Here is a 16,311-nt window from a genome sequence, read left to right on the forward strand (position 1 = left end):
TCCAAGTTATGTTCCGGATTCCAGTGAGCAACAGGAGAAAAAATATCTGACCCATTTTAAACAAAGTATAAAAAGAAATAAAAAAAAAAAAAAAAATCAGGATTTTGATGATGACTCTGGTTTTCTCTAATTCTCTCTTCTGGACTTTTTCTGCAATCAGGCCAAGAAGTCTTCTCTAGGCAGACGTCTGACAGACGGGAATTGTGTCTATAAGTGAAAGCGGACGCGCGGCTTTTATCCTGCAATCAGCAGCAGAATGTTCAGTGCAAATTTTTGTGAAGTTCATGAATTATTTATCGGAACTTCCTCTAGATCCACTCATCAGATTGCCGTATGTAGAGGAGACGTCGGATAGAGCTTTGCAATTAAGTCATTGTATGATCTATAGCGCTGCTCTCTTGTAGCGCAGGCACGTTTTTAAGGTTTACTTTAAAGGAATATGGCAAATGTATTAGTTATTTATTTTTTTAAATATATTTATCCATAACCCATATAGACTTTAAAACGACCAGTCACCAGGACAAGTGTCCAGTTTTTGCCATTATTTTATACACGTTGCTCCCCTGACTATTCGAGGGGGGGGGGGGGAGATTGGTGTAATCCTCTATATGGTTCCAGGGGTATGGACCATTTTTCTTTTTTTTAAAAAATAAATTTTTATTTTTTAATGGCGCTTTTCAATGGAGCATGCAACCACGCCCTCTTGGGAAAGGCTGGAGATCAGCAAACCCGCAAAAAACGCAGATGTTCGGGTCTAGCAGGTCCTGTCCTGTTGGTTCGGGACAGGACAGGACTTGAACCCGAAGTTAGTCTCAAACCTTGAACGCCATATAAGTCAAAGGGTCCCAAACATACGTGTATCATCCTATCTCCAGCCTCCCATTCTTAATTTATATCTCCACTGCAAAGGGCAGTATATGGGCATCCAGGTCACGGGCCCGGCGAGGCTCAGGTCACGGGCCCGGCGAGGCTCAGGTCACGGGCCCGGCGAGGCTCAGGTCACGGGCCCGGCGAGGCTCAGGTCACGGGCCCGGCGAGGCTCAGGTCACGGGCCCGGCGAGGCTCAGGTCACGGGCCCGGCGAGGCTCAGGTCACGGGCCCGGCGAGGCTCAGGTCACGGGCCCGGCGAGGCTCAGGTCACGGGCCCGGCGAGGCTCAGGTCACGGGCCGCCCTGGTATACACCATGAGTCACTCAGCGATCATTGTACATCATCCTTTCTTGGGGGGTTGTCTTCGTTCGGAAAACTTTATTTACCTGGTGGCTCAATTCATGGTAAGAAAACAAAGCGAGTTTTACTTACCCTGATTAAATCCAGCACGGTCTCCGGTGTTTGTGTAAGGCTACAACTGTGACATCATGTTGACAGCGCTGCAGCCAATCACTGAACTTAGCATCTCTGCCTATATAGATGGCAAAGCTTGTGTGATTAACTGCAGAGCTGTCTGTAGTGATGTCACCGCTGCAGCCAAACGGTCCAGGGAGTGTGAGTAAGGTGTGTTTTGTTTTTTTTTTTGTTTGTTTTTTTTTCGTTTTTAACAAATTGCGTAAAAAATGTACTAATATGGGACATTGGCTCAGTATTCTTGCCTTGTCCTTGGCATCATATCCGCTTATATATTTTTAGGTGATATATTTTAATGTTGGGAGTCAGAGTTGTGGGGTCTCCAGCGATCAAACATTTCTCATGTATTCTGTAAATATTTCTAAATATGTTCTTTTGTGGGGCTTATTCTTTAATAAATAATGCTTTAATGATCATCCCTGCTTATAATTTTATAGGGATCCACTGTGGCAAGAGAAGCCAGCGACAAAGAAAAGGTACGGTGCTTATTAATTATTATTAATGGATCATTGGACCATTAAAGGGGTTGTCCATCTTCAGGGATAATGTATATATAATGTTTTCTTTTTTTACTTAACTGTGTTTATTTGGGATTGAAAATCAATTTGGTTTCATTATAAATGTTTTTCTTTTGCTGCACATTCAACTTTTGAAGTGGTCTGTGGTTATAAGTCATCTGAGATAGATAAAAAAAAGTTACCAACTCCCTGTCAGAACTAGCTCACTGATGGATTCTCAGTTAACTCATTCTGTATCCAGCAATATAGAGGGTACAGAAGGCAGAACGATGCCAAATGTTTAATGAAACCAGATTGTAAAAATTATTTTTAGCCCTGGAAAAAAAAAATCCACTAAGGTGAAGAACCCCTTTTAAGCCTATTCTAATGGCTCCTCAAGTCTGTAACGAACAGGACATTGTATATTATAACACTTTACTTTTCACTAAGAATTAACGTGTTTCCCAACAATTGTTTTTAGCAGCTTTTTTTTTTTTTTTTTTTTTAATTTTAAAATCTCTTTTTTCAGGCAGCGTCCCACAATGTTTGAGAGGTCTTCCGTTGGTGTTCCTTATACTGTTTCCCATCAGGCTGGACTATTTGTACCATCTTTTTTCTCTCCAGTATTCCTCCAGGCCTGGGTATTTCCACAGGGGATGGATACACTATGAATTTTCCATGTAACTTACTGCAAATTTTTGCAACAATTCAAGTCTGTTTTGTTGCGGCTTTTCTGCGGCATGTACTGTACATCTCATCTGGGCATACTTTAATGCTATGTGCACATGTTTGGTATTTGGTTGCAGAAATTTCGGATTCATTTCTGCATCTCTTAGCAGGAAAAATGCACATTTTTTGCCTCGTTTTTTTAATGCATTTTTGCCTAGTTTTTGCCTTGTTTTTGATCCATTTTTGCTTTGTTTTTGATGCGTTTTTAATGTGTTTTTTTATGCATTTTTGCCTTGTTTTTAATGCATTTTTTGCCTTTTTATGCATTTCTTATGCATTTTTGCCTTGTTTTTTTAATGCATTTTGCCTCCTTTTTGCCTAGTTTATGATGCGATTTTGCCGTTTTTTGACGCATTTTTGCATCGTTTTTTATGTATTTTTGCCTAGTTTAAGCTTTTTTGCCGCGTTTATGCGTTTTTGCTTTATTTTTCGTTCGTTTTTGATGCATTTTTGCCTTTTGATAAATTTTTGTCTTTCTTTATAATGCACTTTTGCCTTGTTTATGTATTTTGCCTCGTTTATGTATTTAATTTTTTTGCATACGTTTTTCATTGCTTTCAATGGTGAAAAACACTAGCAAAAGTACAAAGAATTGACATACTGCAGATTATTTTTTCCACCAAATCTTCAAGGGGGAAAAAAAACCCTCAACATGTGCACTACACTTCATTGCTTTTACTGGCATCAGGATTTACTTTCAGATTTGTACCAAAACTGCAAATGCATCGAAAAACATGATGAAAGCGCACTGTGTGCACACAGTCTAAAAGTGTCACTACACTTGGGATCTCCTGTGGTGCTGGGTTGTGTAGTTGATTCATTGCCCAAGGATTATCATGCACAAGTCCAATTTTAATTTTTAGGATGTGCACAAAACTCTCAAGGCAGCGAACGGGACCTTGCTAAATGGTGGTTGCTGTTGTGGTTGTTGTTGGTTATTGTTGGTTGTTGGTGGTTGTTGGTTGTTGGTGGTTGTGGTGGTTCTTGTTCTTGGTTGTGGTGGTTCTTGTTGGTGGTTGTTTTTTTGTTTTTTGGGTTTTTTTTTGTTTTTTTTATACTTTTTCTGTTTTGCAAAATTATCATCCACCTGGAGCTAACCAGAGAATTGAGCAAACTTCTCCAAAATCCAACATACGATATCTTTCTCCAAAATGGATTTGCCCTTACTCGAGCGGCAGCCACCTTTTTTTGGGGGGACATTCTGGAAGTGTATGTGATTGGTTGCTCTGGGTTGTTGTACTGTTTTCTCGCGCACGTGTTCTCCTGTACGTCCCCATATGATATTCCACATTGTATTTATAGCTGATTGTCTCAAAATATGTTCTTGAGCAGCTCTTCTCCACTTCATCTTATCCGACCTCCTATGGTTGACACATTCTTGCATCTGTTTTGACTTTTTCCCCTTCCCCCAGAAGATTCATTGTTCTTTGATAGGACATCACTCAGGAACCCATTGCTCAGACAGATTAGTCTTCTCCCCGGCATGGGAGGAAGCACTTAGCTCCCCGGTGGCCCGTCTTTTCAGAGAGGAGGTGCAGCTCCAGTACAGTCTAAAATTAGTGGTTTTAGTTCAGCTTTACTTCTTTTTTAGAACTGACAGTCTGGGCACGGTGCCAGGGCGTAAGAAGTCAGCTGCTCAGCGGAGAATAGAAAAAGGGTAAAAAAAAGCTGATTACAGGCAGGACACATTCCCCCAGGATGGAACATCTCACTACGTTCATTGTATCGCTTTTCCTAACAGATCAAACACATATTTGTATCCAATCAGCGCCTGTCATTGCTCGTTTCCCTGGAGCATTTCCTTCTAAAATCAGGAAGAAATAACCTATACAGTTCCTTAATACTTGCCTGATTTACATACACTTCACCTGGCTCAGATCACAATATAATGGGAATATCCTCCTGCCCAATGTTACAGAAAAAAAATGAAGCAAATTTGCAATTGGTCTTAACATTATTTGTTTACTACTCCTATGCAGAGTTGTGTGATGTCATGGTAGAAGGCCACAAACAAGTTATAGTATGCTCCCATCACTAATCTAGGGCTTAATGGCCGCTGTGAGCTGACATTAACCCCTTATTACCCTGAATGCCAACGCACCAGGGCAATTGGGAAGAGTAAAGAGTAAAGCGCCGGCCTTGAGACATCTAATGGATGCGACAATCCTGGGTGGCTGTAGGCTGCTATTTTTAGGCTGGGGGTCCCAATAAGTATGGGTCTCCCCAGCCTGAGAATACAAGCCGACAGCTGTTGGGCTTTATCTTGGCTGGGTATCAAAATTGGGGGTTCCCGCACCCTTTTTTTTTTAAATTATTTATTGATCCTGTAATTCATTTGCCCTTCATTTTATTGCTAATCTACCAAATGTACGTACATAACAATTTGGGGACTGCCGGTACGGAGAAGGATTGCAGGACTTGATTAAGCAAGGTTTGTTAGCATGAAAACACACATCCCCATATAGAAGCTGTAGACATAAAATGATTTCAAATTAAAGTTGTCCTTTTTTTTTATTTTTATTAAAAATCTTTGCTATTAGTGCTTTACTCACCATCCCCAGGGCCAATGCTGATTCTTTAGTGTTGCTCCCGGTGTCCTGTTTTGAAAGCAGTGCTGACATTCAGATCACCAGCGCCTCAGCCATTAGTCAGCCCAGTGGTCTAACCGTGTAGACCCTGTGCCGCTTTCACTGATTTACTGACAGACGTCAGTGTCGCACCCAATGCTGGACACCGGGAGTGGTGGACTGTTATCATAGAGTATAATAGGCTGAACTAGATGGACATAAGGTCTTCCTTCAGCCTTAGAAACTGTTACTATTTTACTATAATTACTGCTGGCCTTCATCATATATTCAGTGATTATTCTGCATTTTCTTTTAGGCCAAAGAGCTGCCAACATACAAAGATAATGACTTTATAAACGATGGTCAAAAAATCTGTATTGATGATGATAATAAAAAGATGTTCCGCGAGAAGCTAAAGAAGGATGTAGAGGTAAGACTTGTGGTTTTAAAGTTACACTATTAGAGATACTGACCAGTGGCGTAACTAGTGTCCGATGGAGAAAGATGCAAACATTGTACTTGATCCTCCACCTGCATTTTAGTCAGATGTATGGCACTTGTAACACTCCAGATCCTATAAAGACATACATGTTTGCCCCCCATGTAATACTGTCCCCTGTCCTAGCTCTTTCCTGTAATAATGTCCCCCATTCTGTCCCTTTCCTTTGATGATGCCACCATCTTGGTTTTTCCCCTGTAATAATGTCCCAGATCCTAGCCCCTTCTTGTAATAATGTCCCCTATACAAGGTTTCTTCATATAATAAAGTCTACTATCCTGTCTCCTTGATGTAATAATGTTCCCCATTCTCGCCCTTTCCTTTAATAATGCTTGGCTCCCATCTTGGTTCTTCCCTGTAATAATATTCCAGATTTTTGTCCCCTTCCTGTAATAATGCCCCCTGTCCTGGGTTTCTTCCTGTAATAATGTGCCTGTACTGGGTTTCTTCATGTAATAAAGTTCCCTGGCCTGGCTCCTTCCTGTAATAATGTCCCCCATTCTGTCCCTTTCCTTTAATAATGCCCCCCATCTTGGCTCTTACCTGTAATAATGTTCCAGATCCTGACCCCTTCTCGTAATAATATCCCCACGTCCTGGGTTTCTTCCTGTAATTATGTGCACCATACTGGGTTTCTTCATGTAATAAAGTCCCCAGTCCTGGATCCTTCCTGTAATAAAGTCCCTCATTCTCGCCCTTTCTTTTAATAATGCTTCCCTGTAACAATGTTCCAAAAGCTGTCCCCTTCCTGTAATAATATTCCCTGTACTGGGTTTTTTCATGTAATAATTGTTCGGCATTCTAGGACCCTTCCTGCTATAATGTCCCACAATTTGGGCCCCTCCCAGTAATCCTGTCCTCGTTTCTTCCCTAGCACATTTTAAAAAACGTAAATAAAAAATAATATAGATAAAAAAATATAAATATATATATAAATATATATATATATATATATAATATTCTTACCTTCCCCTTATGTGCGTAAACTCTTTCTATGGCCAGCAGCTGATTTTATCGTGCCTGCCACCAGCAGCGCGTGTCATCAAATACTATGCGCCACCCGTGAAAGACAAGCCTATGACAGCTGCCGGTCTTTGGTCGGCGGCATGTATTATGGTGCAGGGAGCCGGCGGCTCTCTGCACTGCAATAGAATTTGAGCTGAATTTGCATCCGAGGCTGCACATCCAGTTTAAAGAGGCTCTAGCATCAGCAGGCCCCCCTTCCACGCAGTTGTGGGTGCATTCTATGTGACCAATGGTTAAGCCCCTGATTCTAACGCAATTTGATTCTGTTGACTACATAAAGTTCAGTAGAACCTGTAAACGAAGTAGAAACCGAGGCAACAGCAATGGTTTCTTGTGGTTGAGCTACTAACCAGATATAACAGATCTCAACCCTCTAGGGCGGGATTACACTGATTTAGGACTCTTACCTATTAGTCACTGGGGACATCTGTGGTCATCTTATGGTCGGGGAGACCTAACGAGAAAAAAAAAACTTTTTTGTGTGTTCCCTCCTAACTAGTAACTGTGTGTTTTTTATTTTTTCTAGTTTTTGTCCCAGTTGAAGCTCATGGACTACAGCCTCTTGGTGGGTATTCACGACGTGGAAAGAGCAGAGCAGGAAGATGTAGAGAGCGAGGACAATGACGGTGAAGAAGGAGAAGAAAGTGATGGAACGCACCCGGTTGGCACTCCACCAGACAGCCCCGGAAACACACTAAACAGCACAAAGCCACTTCTTCCTGGGGAGTTTGACCCAACCATTGATGTCTATGGAATAAAAAGCCATGAAAGTAAGTTCTAATCCTTTATAATACTATTATTATTAGCTCACACATGGGATGGCTCAGGTAGGATTGGTAATATTTAAGATATATGATATCATCAGACTGCGTGTTTGCACCATCTATTACACAGCACAACAATGTTTTTGCTACTGAGGGTAAAACATGTGTTCTTTACTAATTTGAACATGCTGATTCCAAATATGAACTCAGAATTTGCACAGCACGTCCAGATTTTGAGTTATACTTAGAAAAGGCCATACGCCTATTCAGGCATTGTTGAAGATATTCTTACACACATTCGTTGACCTCCCCGGACCTATCCGGGCATGTCCAGACAGGTATGGGAGCTGATATCAGCACTAACCAGTTATGGCTATATGTAGGACCTATCCAGACATGTCCAGACATGTCTGGGAGCTGATATCAGCACTAACCAGTTATGGCTATATGTAGGACCTATCCAGACATGTCCAGACATGTCTGGGAGCTGATGTCAGCATTAACCAGTTATGGCTATATATAGGGAGTGCTGACACCAGATTTACAGACAACTGTTGTACAGTGTTCAATAAAGTTTTCTTTTAAAGCTAGTAGTGCGATTTATCTGGATTACAATGAATAGACGTAAATGTCTTAACGACCCGGACAATTTTTGTTATGTTTGCGGGAAATTTATTACGTTTGATCAACGCAAGAATTTGACCAGAAGAGTAAGAGTTGCTTACAAGTATTATTTTGATTGTCAAGTAGGAGATCAGGATAAAAACTGGGCACCTCATGTGTGTTGCACTGTGTGCTACTCTGGGCTAACGCAATGGTTGAATGGGAAAAGAAAAGGATTGACATTTGCAGTGCCCATGGTTTGGCGTGAACAGAAAGATCATAGTTCGGACTGTTATTTCTGTATGACTAAAATTGCCGGATATTCAAAGAGGAATAAATCACAAATTGTGTACCCTGACTGTGAGTCTGCTCGTAAGCCATTACCACACGATGCGGAGAATCCAGTGCCTGTTCCTCCTTCACCAGCCGCTGCTACTGAGACAGACAGTGATAGCTCAGATCCTAATAAAAAAGATGATGGCAGCGATGATGAATTTCATGCCCAAGAAGATCAGGAATATCAGAAGAGTAAGCCACACCTACTAAACCAATCTGATTTAGATGATCTGATACGAGATCTGTCGTTGTCTAAAGAGAAATCAGAACTGTTAGCCTCTAGACTTCAGGAATGGAATTTGTTACAAGAAGGCACATCAATATCACACTTTCGTTATCGACACAAAAAGTTAGCTTCATACTATGTCATGGAAAATGGTGTCTGCTTCTGTACTGATGTGAATGGGCTTATGCTAGAGTTGGGTTGTAGACATTTTCCAGATCAATGGAGACTGTTCATAGACTCTAGTAAAGCAAGCTTGAAAGCTGTTCTGTTGCACAATGGCAATGAAAAGCCATCTGTCCCCATTGCACATGCGGTTGGAATGAAAGAGACCTATGCTTCTATGCAGATCATTCTGAAATTGATTAAATATTCAGAACATCAATGGAACATTTGTGCTGACCTCAAAGTTGTTGCACTAGTCCTTGGTTTGCAGTTAGGTTACACTAAGCATATGTGCTTTCTGTGCCTATGGAACAGTCGAGATGACAACAACCATTATAAAATTAAACGGTGGCCCAATAGAGATGAACATAAGATTGGTAAGCACAATGTTCAACACGAATCACTTGTCGATCCACTTAAAGTTTATCTTCCACCTCTTCACATTAAACTAGGACTAATGAAAAATTTTGTAGTAGCAATGGATCGTCAAGGGAATGGATTTAAGTATCTGAAGGAAAAGTTTAGTGCATTGAAAACTGAGGCCAAACTCAAAGCAGGAATCTTTATTGGTCCTGAAATCCACCAACTAATCCATGATGAAATCTTCAAGAAAGAACTCACCCCACTTGAACTAACTGCATGGGATGCATTTATATTAGTAGTTCAAAACTTCCTTGGAAACGAAAGAGCAGAAAACTATGCTGAACTAATAGACAATATGCTTCAAGCATACGAAATGCATGGTGCCCGAATGTCATTGAAAATGCATTTCCTACATTCACATCTTGACTTCTTTCCTCCAAATATGGGTAATGTCAGTGACGAACATGGTGAGAGATTCCACCAGGACATTTCTACTATGGAAAAAAGATACCCAGGTCGCTTTAACCCCAACATGATGGGCGATTACTGCTGGTTTTTGCAACGGGCCACTAGGACCACTCACAAGCGCAAAAGCAAGTGCCTGAAGCACTTTTAAAAGTACTCTGCTGAGTTCAAGGCGATTTCTTAAGCTACTATAAGTGATTTTTAAGTTTTTTGGTTTATTTACCTATACTTCTTGTTCAATAAAAATGATAATACATGTTGTGAAACTGTGGGACATAACGATTCTGTATCTTTATTAATTGCTTATTTTAATTTTCACAAAAATTGAAATAACTTAATATCCTGACGTGCTACAAAAAAACTAACTTCAGATTTGGATTCAGCGCATTTGATTTAGTATAGCGCACATGGTTTTTGCCAAGTAGCAGACAAAAAGTGTTTATTTGTTGTGCTGTGATTTGGCTTTTTTAGTGCATACTTATCTTTACCAGATTCATGTAAGGCAAAATCTACTTGGTTATCCACGAAGATGCAAATCATGTAACTGGGCAGATTTTCTGATCACTTCGCCAGGACACCTTTTTTTTCACATATGTATAAGAAGTGCAGAACTGATTTTTGTACATAAATGTTGTATAAGGAAATAATTTTTGTGTGTGCTATCTTACAGATGCCCCCAGGAAGGAAGTGTACTTCATGGCCATTATTGATATCTTAACTCACTATGATGCGAAAAAGAAAGCAGCACACGCAGCAAAAACTGTGAAACATGGAGTAAGTATAACTAAAGGGATCCCTTCTCATTTGCACAACATTGACCCATCCTTGTGGGTTATGCTCCTCTAAGCCTCCATTCATACCACGCTTTTTGTGTGTTTAGCTCCATATGTATACATGAAGCTCCACATGTATACACGAAGCTCCATATGTATACACGAAGCTCCATATGTATACACGAAGCTCCATATGTATACACGAAGCTCCATATGTATACACGAAGCTCCACATGTATTTACGAAGCTCCACATGTATTTACGAAGCTCCACATGTATTTACGAAGCTCCACATGTATTTACGAAGCTCCACATGTATTTACGAAGCTCCACATGTATACACGAAGCTCCATATGTATACACGAAGCTCCACATGTATTTACGAAGCTCCACATGTATTTACGAAGCTCCACATGTATTTACGAAGCTCCATATGTATTTACGAAGCTCCATATGTATACACGAAGCGCCATATGTATTCACGAAGCGCCATATGTATACACGAAGCGCCATATGTATACACGAAGCGCCATATGTATACACGAAGTGCCATATGTATACACGAAGTGCCATATGTATACACGAAGTGCCATATGTATACACGAAGTGCCATATGTATACACGAAGTGCCATATGTATACAGAAAGTGTGTTCATAGAGATCTATTAGTCAGACTCAGGCCTAAAGTTCCCTACTAGTCTCAATGTGACTGGTATAAGCCAGTATGATGCAAATAAAAAGTAAAAATACACAGTGCTGTTCAATCCCAACCATATTTTTTGGGTGTGAGAGCCTGAACTGCTTTAATGAATATCTATAGTCTTGGGGTATGTGCGCACACAGGTTTTCTTTAAGTAGGTAGTCTTAAAAAATGCATTTGAAATGGCTTAAAAAAAGCTTAAAGGGAATCTGTCACCAGGTTTTTGCCACCTAATCTGAGAGCAGCATAAGATAGGGGCAGAGACCCTGATTCCAGGGATATGTCACTTAGTGAGCTGCTTGGTGTAGTTTTGATAATCTCCTGCTGATTAATCAGTGATTTTATCATTACAGGACTACACGGCATGCTGCAGGTAGTCCAGCATATTCATGAGCTCTGCATATTTGCTGTTCTTATGATAAAATCAATGTTTTCTCTTCTGCAGATCTAGCAAACAGCTCAGTAAGTGACACATCACTGGAATCAGGGTCTCTATCTCTACATTATGCTGCTCTCAGATAGGGGAGCAAAAACCTGGTGACAGATTCCCTTTAAGAGACTCTTCCTAACTATTTTGTAAAAGAAATTGCTGGTCGTATGTTCAAAGATTTTGAGCGTTTTTTGTTAGGTTTTTTTCCACTGCAAAATTTGAAAAATGCTTAATGGAAGAGAAGAATGTTGTATGTTACTTCTTTAAACTAGTTGCTGATGAAATTTGATTTTTCTCCTGAGAAAACGGAAGACTACCCCCAGAAAAGGTCAGAACAGGCTTTCTGCGGTTACACAGGCAAAAAAGGAGTTCTGACCTTTTCTGGGGGGGGGGGGGAGTTTCTTTTCTTTTCCCCTGTATCACACCTTCTGCTTTTGATTGGTCAATTTCATGCAGGAGGAAAAGGAGAATCTTTGATGGAGCCCCCTTGGGGATTTAGCAGGAATTAGAATCTAAACTTTACAGGCTAATTGCACATTCGCTCTAGCTCAGTGAGATTGGATGGAGGAGTCTGTGAACAGCAAAGAAGATTGGGCAAACATTCCACCCTCTAGATGTGCAAAGCTGGTAGAGACATACCCCAAAAGACTTGTAGCAGTAATTGCAGCTATAGGTGGCGCTACAAAGTATTGACTCAGGGAGCCTGAATACAAATCAAATACACATCACAATTTTCAGATTTATAGTGTTAAAATATTTAGAGAACCAAGTATCACTTCCTTTATACTTCACAAATAATTGCTACTTTGTGTTGTTGTATCACATAAAATCCCAATAAAATACCGTATTGTCTGGATTATAAGACATACTTTTTTTTTTCTGGGGGTAAAATGGGGGTGCGTCTTACAATCCGGATATGGCTTACTGGGTTGGTGGTGGTGGAGCGAGGTCATAGGAGGCAGGGTCGGCGATAGTGAGGGCTCGGAGCGGCTCAGGAGGGTCACAGGAACGGGGTGTCTCGGTGGCGGGTGCATTGATCTGACTGTGGGCTCCATTGAATCGCCCGCGGTTGACGCAATGGACTTAAAAAAAAAAAGCCACAGAGTCCTATTTGCGCACGCACAGCCTCTGTGGCCATTTTCTTGAATCGCCTGCAATTGATGGACTTTTAACGGCACCCACCAACAGATCAGTGGTGCCGTCTGCGACACCACCGGGCCCGCAGTATCTACGACCCTCCTGAGCCGCATCACCCCCTCCTCTGAGCCCACAGCATCCCCGACCCTGCCTCCTGTGACCTTCCTGAGCCTCTCCACCACCACCACTCCCCCCTGGTGAGCAATAGGATTAAGACGCACAAGTATTATAAGACGGACCCTCATTTTAACATTAAACATTTTTTTTTCCTATTTTCTGCCTCTAAATTTGGGATGCGTCTTATAATCCAGTGCGTCTTATAAAACAAAAAATACGGTGCATTTATCTTCTGCATGAGCCCTAGTAATCAGAGATGCAGAAAGTGCGCTCCCAATTCAGTCATCAGTAGGGGGTCCAAGCAGTCCGCAATCATCAAGCTGACAATTATAATTTGGAATACCCCTTTAAAATTTGCAGCCAGGGTCTTCTAAAACAATCTCCTACTTGTATTACAGATTCCATTGTGTTCTGTTGTAAAAACCTTAATATTTTTTTTTTGCTTGCAGGCAGGTGCGGAGATTTCCACTGTTAACCCCGAACAGTATTCTAAGCGCTTCTTGGACTTTATTAACAACATCCTGACGTAACGTCTTCTGACACCATGGAGAAGAGACAGACGTTATTGCAATATGGGTGGAAAGACAGACAGACCGGGCTGTATCCAACGCTCCCCATGCAAGGACTCCAGGCACCTCACATCTTCTGGCCAAGATGACGTGTGCGGGGGGAGATTACTAATATCCGTCGCTTCCTGGCATAGTCCTAGTTCTTCTTCTTCTTTTTTTTTTTTAACTCCATGTTTTAATTGAAGAAGGAAATTTACAAAAATTGCACATAAGAAAAAAGTATAATGCACGGACGGATGCAAGACATTAAATAAATGGATGAAGAATACGGTCCCCACCGGAGGAAGGTGCATGTGAAGTCTGTACGAAACTGTAAACTGTAGATCAGTTTATTTTATTCTTATTATTTTTTTTATTAGATTGTTGAGTCAGTATTCAATACAGATAATAAAACCGGAACGAGAACGTGTAAGATGTGCACAAGAAGAAATCACACAAGTGAACTGGGGCACCTGCAAGAACCTTGGTGGCGGAATTATGGGATTTGAGATGGAACATTTTTTTTTTTTTTTTTTTTTTTTAATGATGATTATTGGGAGCGTTGATGCCATAATGACGATGTCCACGAGTCTTTACACTTTTGCCACAATAATCTGCACTTCACTTTTATCCGGGGATTGCATCGTCATTTTTCGGAGGTGTCGCCGTACCATCCACTGAAATATTACGCGGACATATTTGCTTGCATAGTTTTTAGACGACAAGTAACAAAAAAAAACAAAACTGTTGATTCTTCTATAGTTTTCCAACAGGCGAGAAGATTGATAAAGAACAACCGTTTACATAGTAACTGGAGGGCATTTCTCCTGATGTTCTCAGTCTGTGATATTCATGTCTGTATCCAGTACGTTCAATAGACTTATCCCATTTATGTGTTACAAAAAAAAAAAATACAGCATCGAACAATGAAGTGGATTTGGTGTCTGGGCGCTTTTAAGGTCTTGCTAATTTTGTCATTTTTGTCCTTTTCAAAAGGCTTCTAAGGGTACGTTTCCCTGATTTCTGTTACAATATTACCATTAAATTAATAAAAATAACTTGAAACCATAAAAGAACATTTTACTTGTATTTTTAAAGAATAAAAATTAATGGATATTGTCAGATCGGTCTTGTAAAAACAAACTTTTTTGCAATTTACTGCTTATTAAAATTCAAAGCCATTATTGAGATAGTAAGACTTTCCTTTTGTTTACAGTTCGTTGCCTAGGAGACCGACCACCAGATGTGTCTAAAGGCGGCGTCACACGGTACGATCTATCGTGCAATCGCACGAGCGATCGTACCCGTCCCTGTCGTTTGTGCGTCACGGGCTATTAGTTGTTACCCGTGACGCACAAAGTCGTTAACCCCCTGTCACATGAACTTACCTCCCGGATGACGTCGCTGTGGGTTGCGAACATCCTCTTCCTGAAGGGGGAGGGACGTTCGGCGTCACAGCGGCATCACACAGCAGCCGGCCAATAGAAGCGGAGGGGCGGAGATGAGCGGGACGTAACATCCTGCCCACCTCCTTCCTTCCTCATTGCCGGCGGGATGCAGGTAAGCTGTGTTCGTCGCTCCCGGGGTGTCACACGGAGCGATGTGTGCTGCCTCGGGAACGACAAACAACCAGCGCGCAGAAGGGGGAACGACTTTATGAAAATGAATGACGTGTCAACGAGCAACGATAAGGAGAGTATTTTTGATCGTTCACAGTCGCTTGTAGCTGTCACACGCTACGATATCTCGAACGATCCCGGATGTGCGTCACGACCCCGACGACCTATCGCCCGATATATCGTAGCGTGTGACGCTGTCCTTACTCGTAAGCCCTGTGCTGAAGCTGGCCACGATTCAGAAGTAACAGCGATTTTTTTTTTTTTTTTTTTTTTTTTTTTTTCCAGCGATCCTGCCTAGCTTAAAAACAGTGTTTAAAAGCTCCATAAAAAAGTGCTTGCAAGCTCCGAGTATATTCTGCCATCTAGCAGTGGTGGTTGGTTTCCAAGGCAACAAACTATCAACAAAAGAATGGCTGAAAATTTTAATAAATAGTAAGTAGGGATGATCGAATACCTCAAATATTCGGCTTCGCGAATATTTTCCGAATAGGTCGCCGCTATGCAAATATTCGATGCGCAATGTAAGTCTATGGGAAGCCCGAATAGTTCCAAATAGTTATTTGGGTTTCCCATAGACTTACATTGCGCATCGAATATTCACGAATAGTCGAATAGCGGCGACCTATTCGGAAAATATTCGCGAAGCCGAATATTTGAGGTATTCGATCATATCTAATAGTAACTTTCAAAATTGCTTTATTTACAAATACTGTTCAACAATACCATTTTCTGAAGATGGTAATAACCTTTTAAAGGTCCGTTCCATCCATTATATAATATACCTGAACAACTTTTAAATTAGATGTGCTTGGTACAAAAATTTATCCAAATAGTTTTTTTTTGCTGCTGAAATTTGTGCAATGAATTTGCTATTTTTGAATATATCCTTAAAGGAATTGTCTCATAATTTTCGGTTTCCCTGAGATCTGACCAATTTCAGAAAACTACTTACAAGCTCTATAAAAAAAAAAAGCATGTATGCACTGCAATTTTTGTCTAAGAGACTTAGCAATGAGTAGTACACAATATAATTAAATGGAATCTGTCGGCAGGTTTTTACTATGAAATTCAAGAACAGCATAATGAGGGCTGGGATCCTGATTCCAGCAATGTGCCACTTACTCGTCTGTGTGTTGCGATTTCAATAAAATCATTGTTTTATCAGTAGAAAATTCAGTACAGGACTAGATGCCTCTTGCCACTTTGTCCTCTTGCTCTCTGTAACCACACCCTCGCCACTGATTTGCAGCTTTTTGTCAATGTACAGTGTACACAGAAAGCAGCCAATCAGTCGTGTGGGCGGGGTTATACAGTGTTCAGCATTTTGAGCTTACTAGATATGCAGCAGAGGAAACAGTGATTGTATAAAGATGACAGCAACCAGCTCAATAAGTGACACATCTCTG

The 16,311-nt window shown here is 40.9% G+C and overlaps 1 protein-coding gene across 3 annotated transcripts in view; it reads left to right on the forward strand.

Annotated features, from left to right (window-relative positions):
• The window catches only part of PIP4K2A (phosphatidylinositol-5-phosphate 4-kinase type 2 alpha), a 157,120-nt gene extending 142,770 nt beyond the window's left edge, over positions 1 to 14,350 (forward strand). For all 3 annotated transcript variants that reach the window (XM_075315567.1, XM_075315568.1, XM_075315569.1), the window contains 5 exons: positions 1,782 to 1,820; positions 5,454 to 5,567; positions 7,189 to 7,432; positions 10,252 to 10,355; positions 13,188 to 14,350. In XM_075315567.1, the coding sequence (XP_075171682.1) occupies positions 1,782 to 1,820; positions 5,454 to 5,567; positions 7,189 to 7,432; positions 10,252 to 10,355; positions 13,188 to 13,268 (582 nt within the window). In that variant the 3' untranslated portion in view covers positions 13,269 to 14,350. The remainder of the gene's footprint in view (positions 1 to 1,781; positions 1,821 to 5,453; positions 5,568 to 7,188; positions 7,433 to 10,251; positions 10,356 to 13,187) is intronic.
• The last annotated feature ends 1,961 nt before the right edge of the window (positions 14,351 to 16,311 follow it).

This window comes from Anomaloglossus baeobatrachus, chromosome 6, assembly GCF_048569485.1.
Source record: "Anomaloglossus baeobatrachus isolate aAnoBae1 chromosome 6, aAnoBae1.hap1, whole genome shotgun sequence".
NCBI classification, from domain to species: domain Eukaryota; kingdom Metazoa; phylum Chordata; class Amphibia; order Anura; family Aromobatidae; genus Anomaloglossus; species Anomaloglossus baeobatrachus.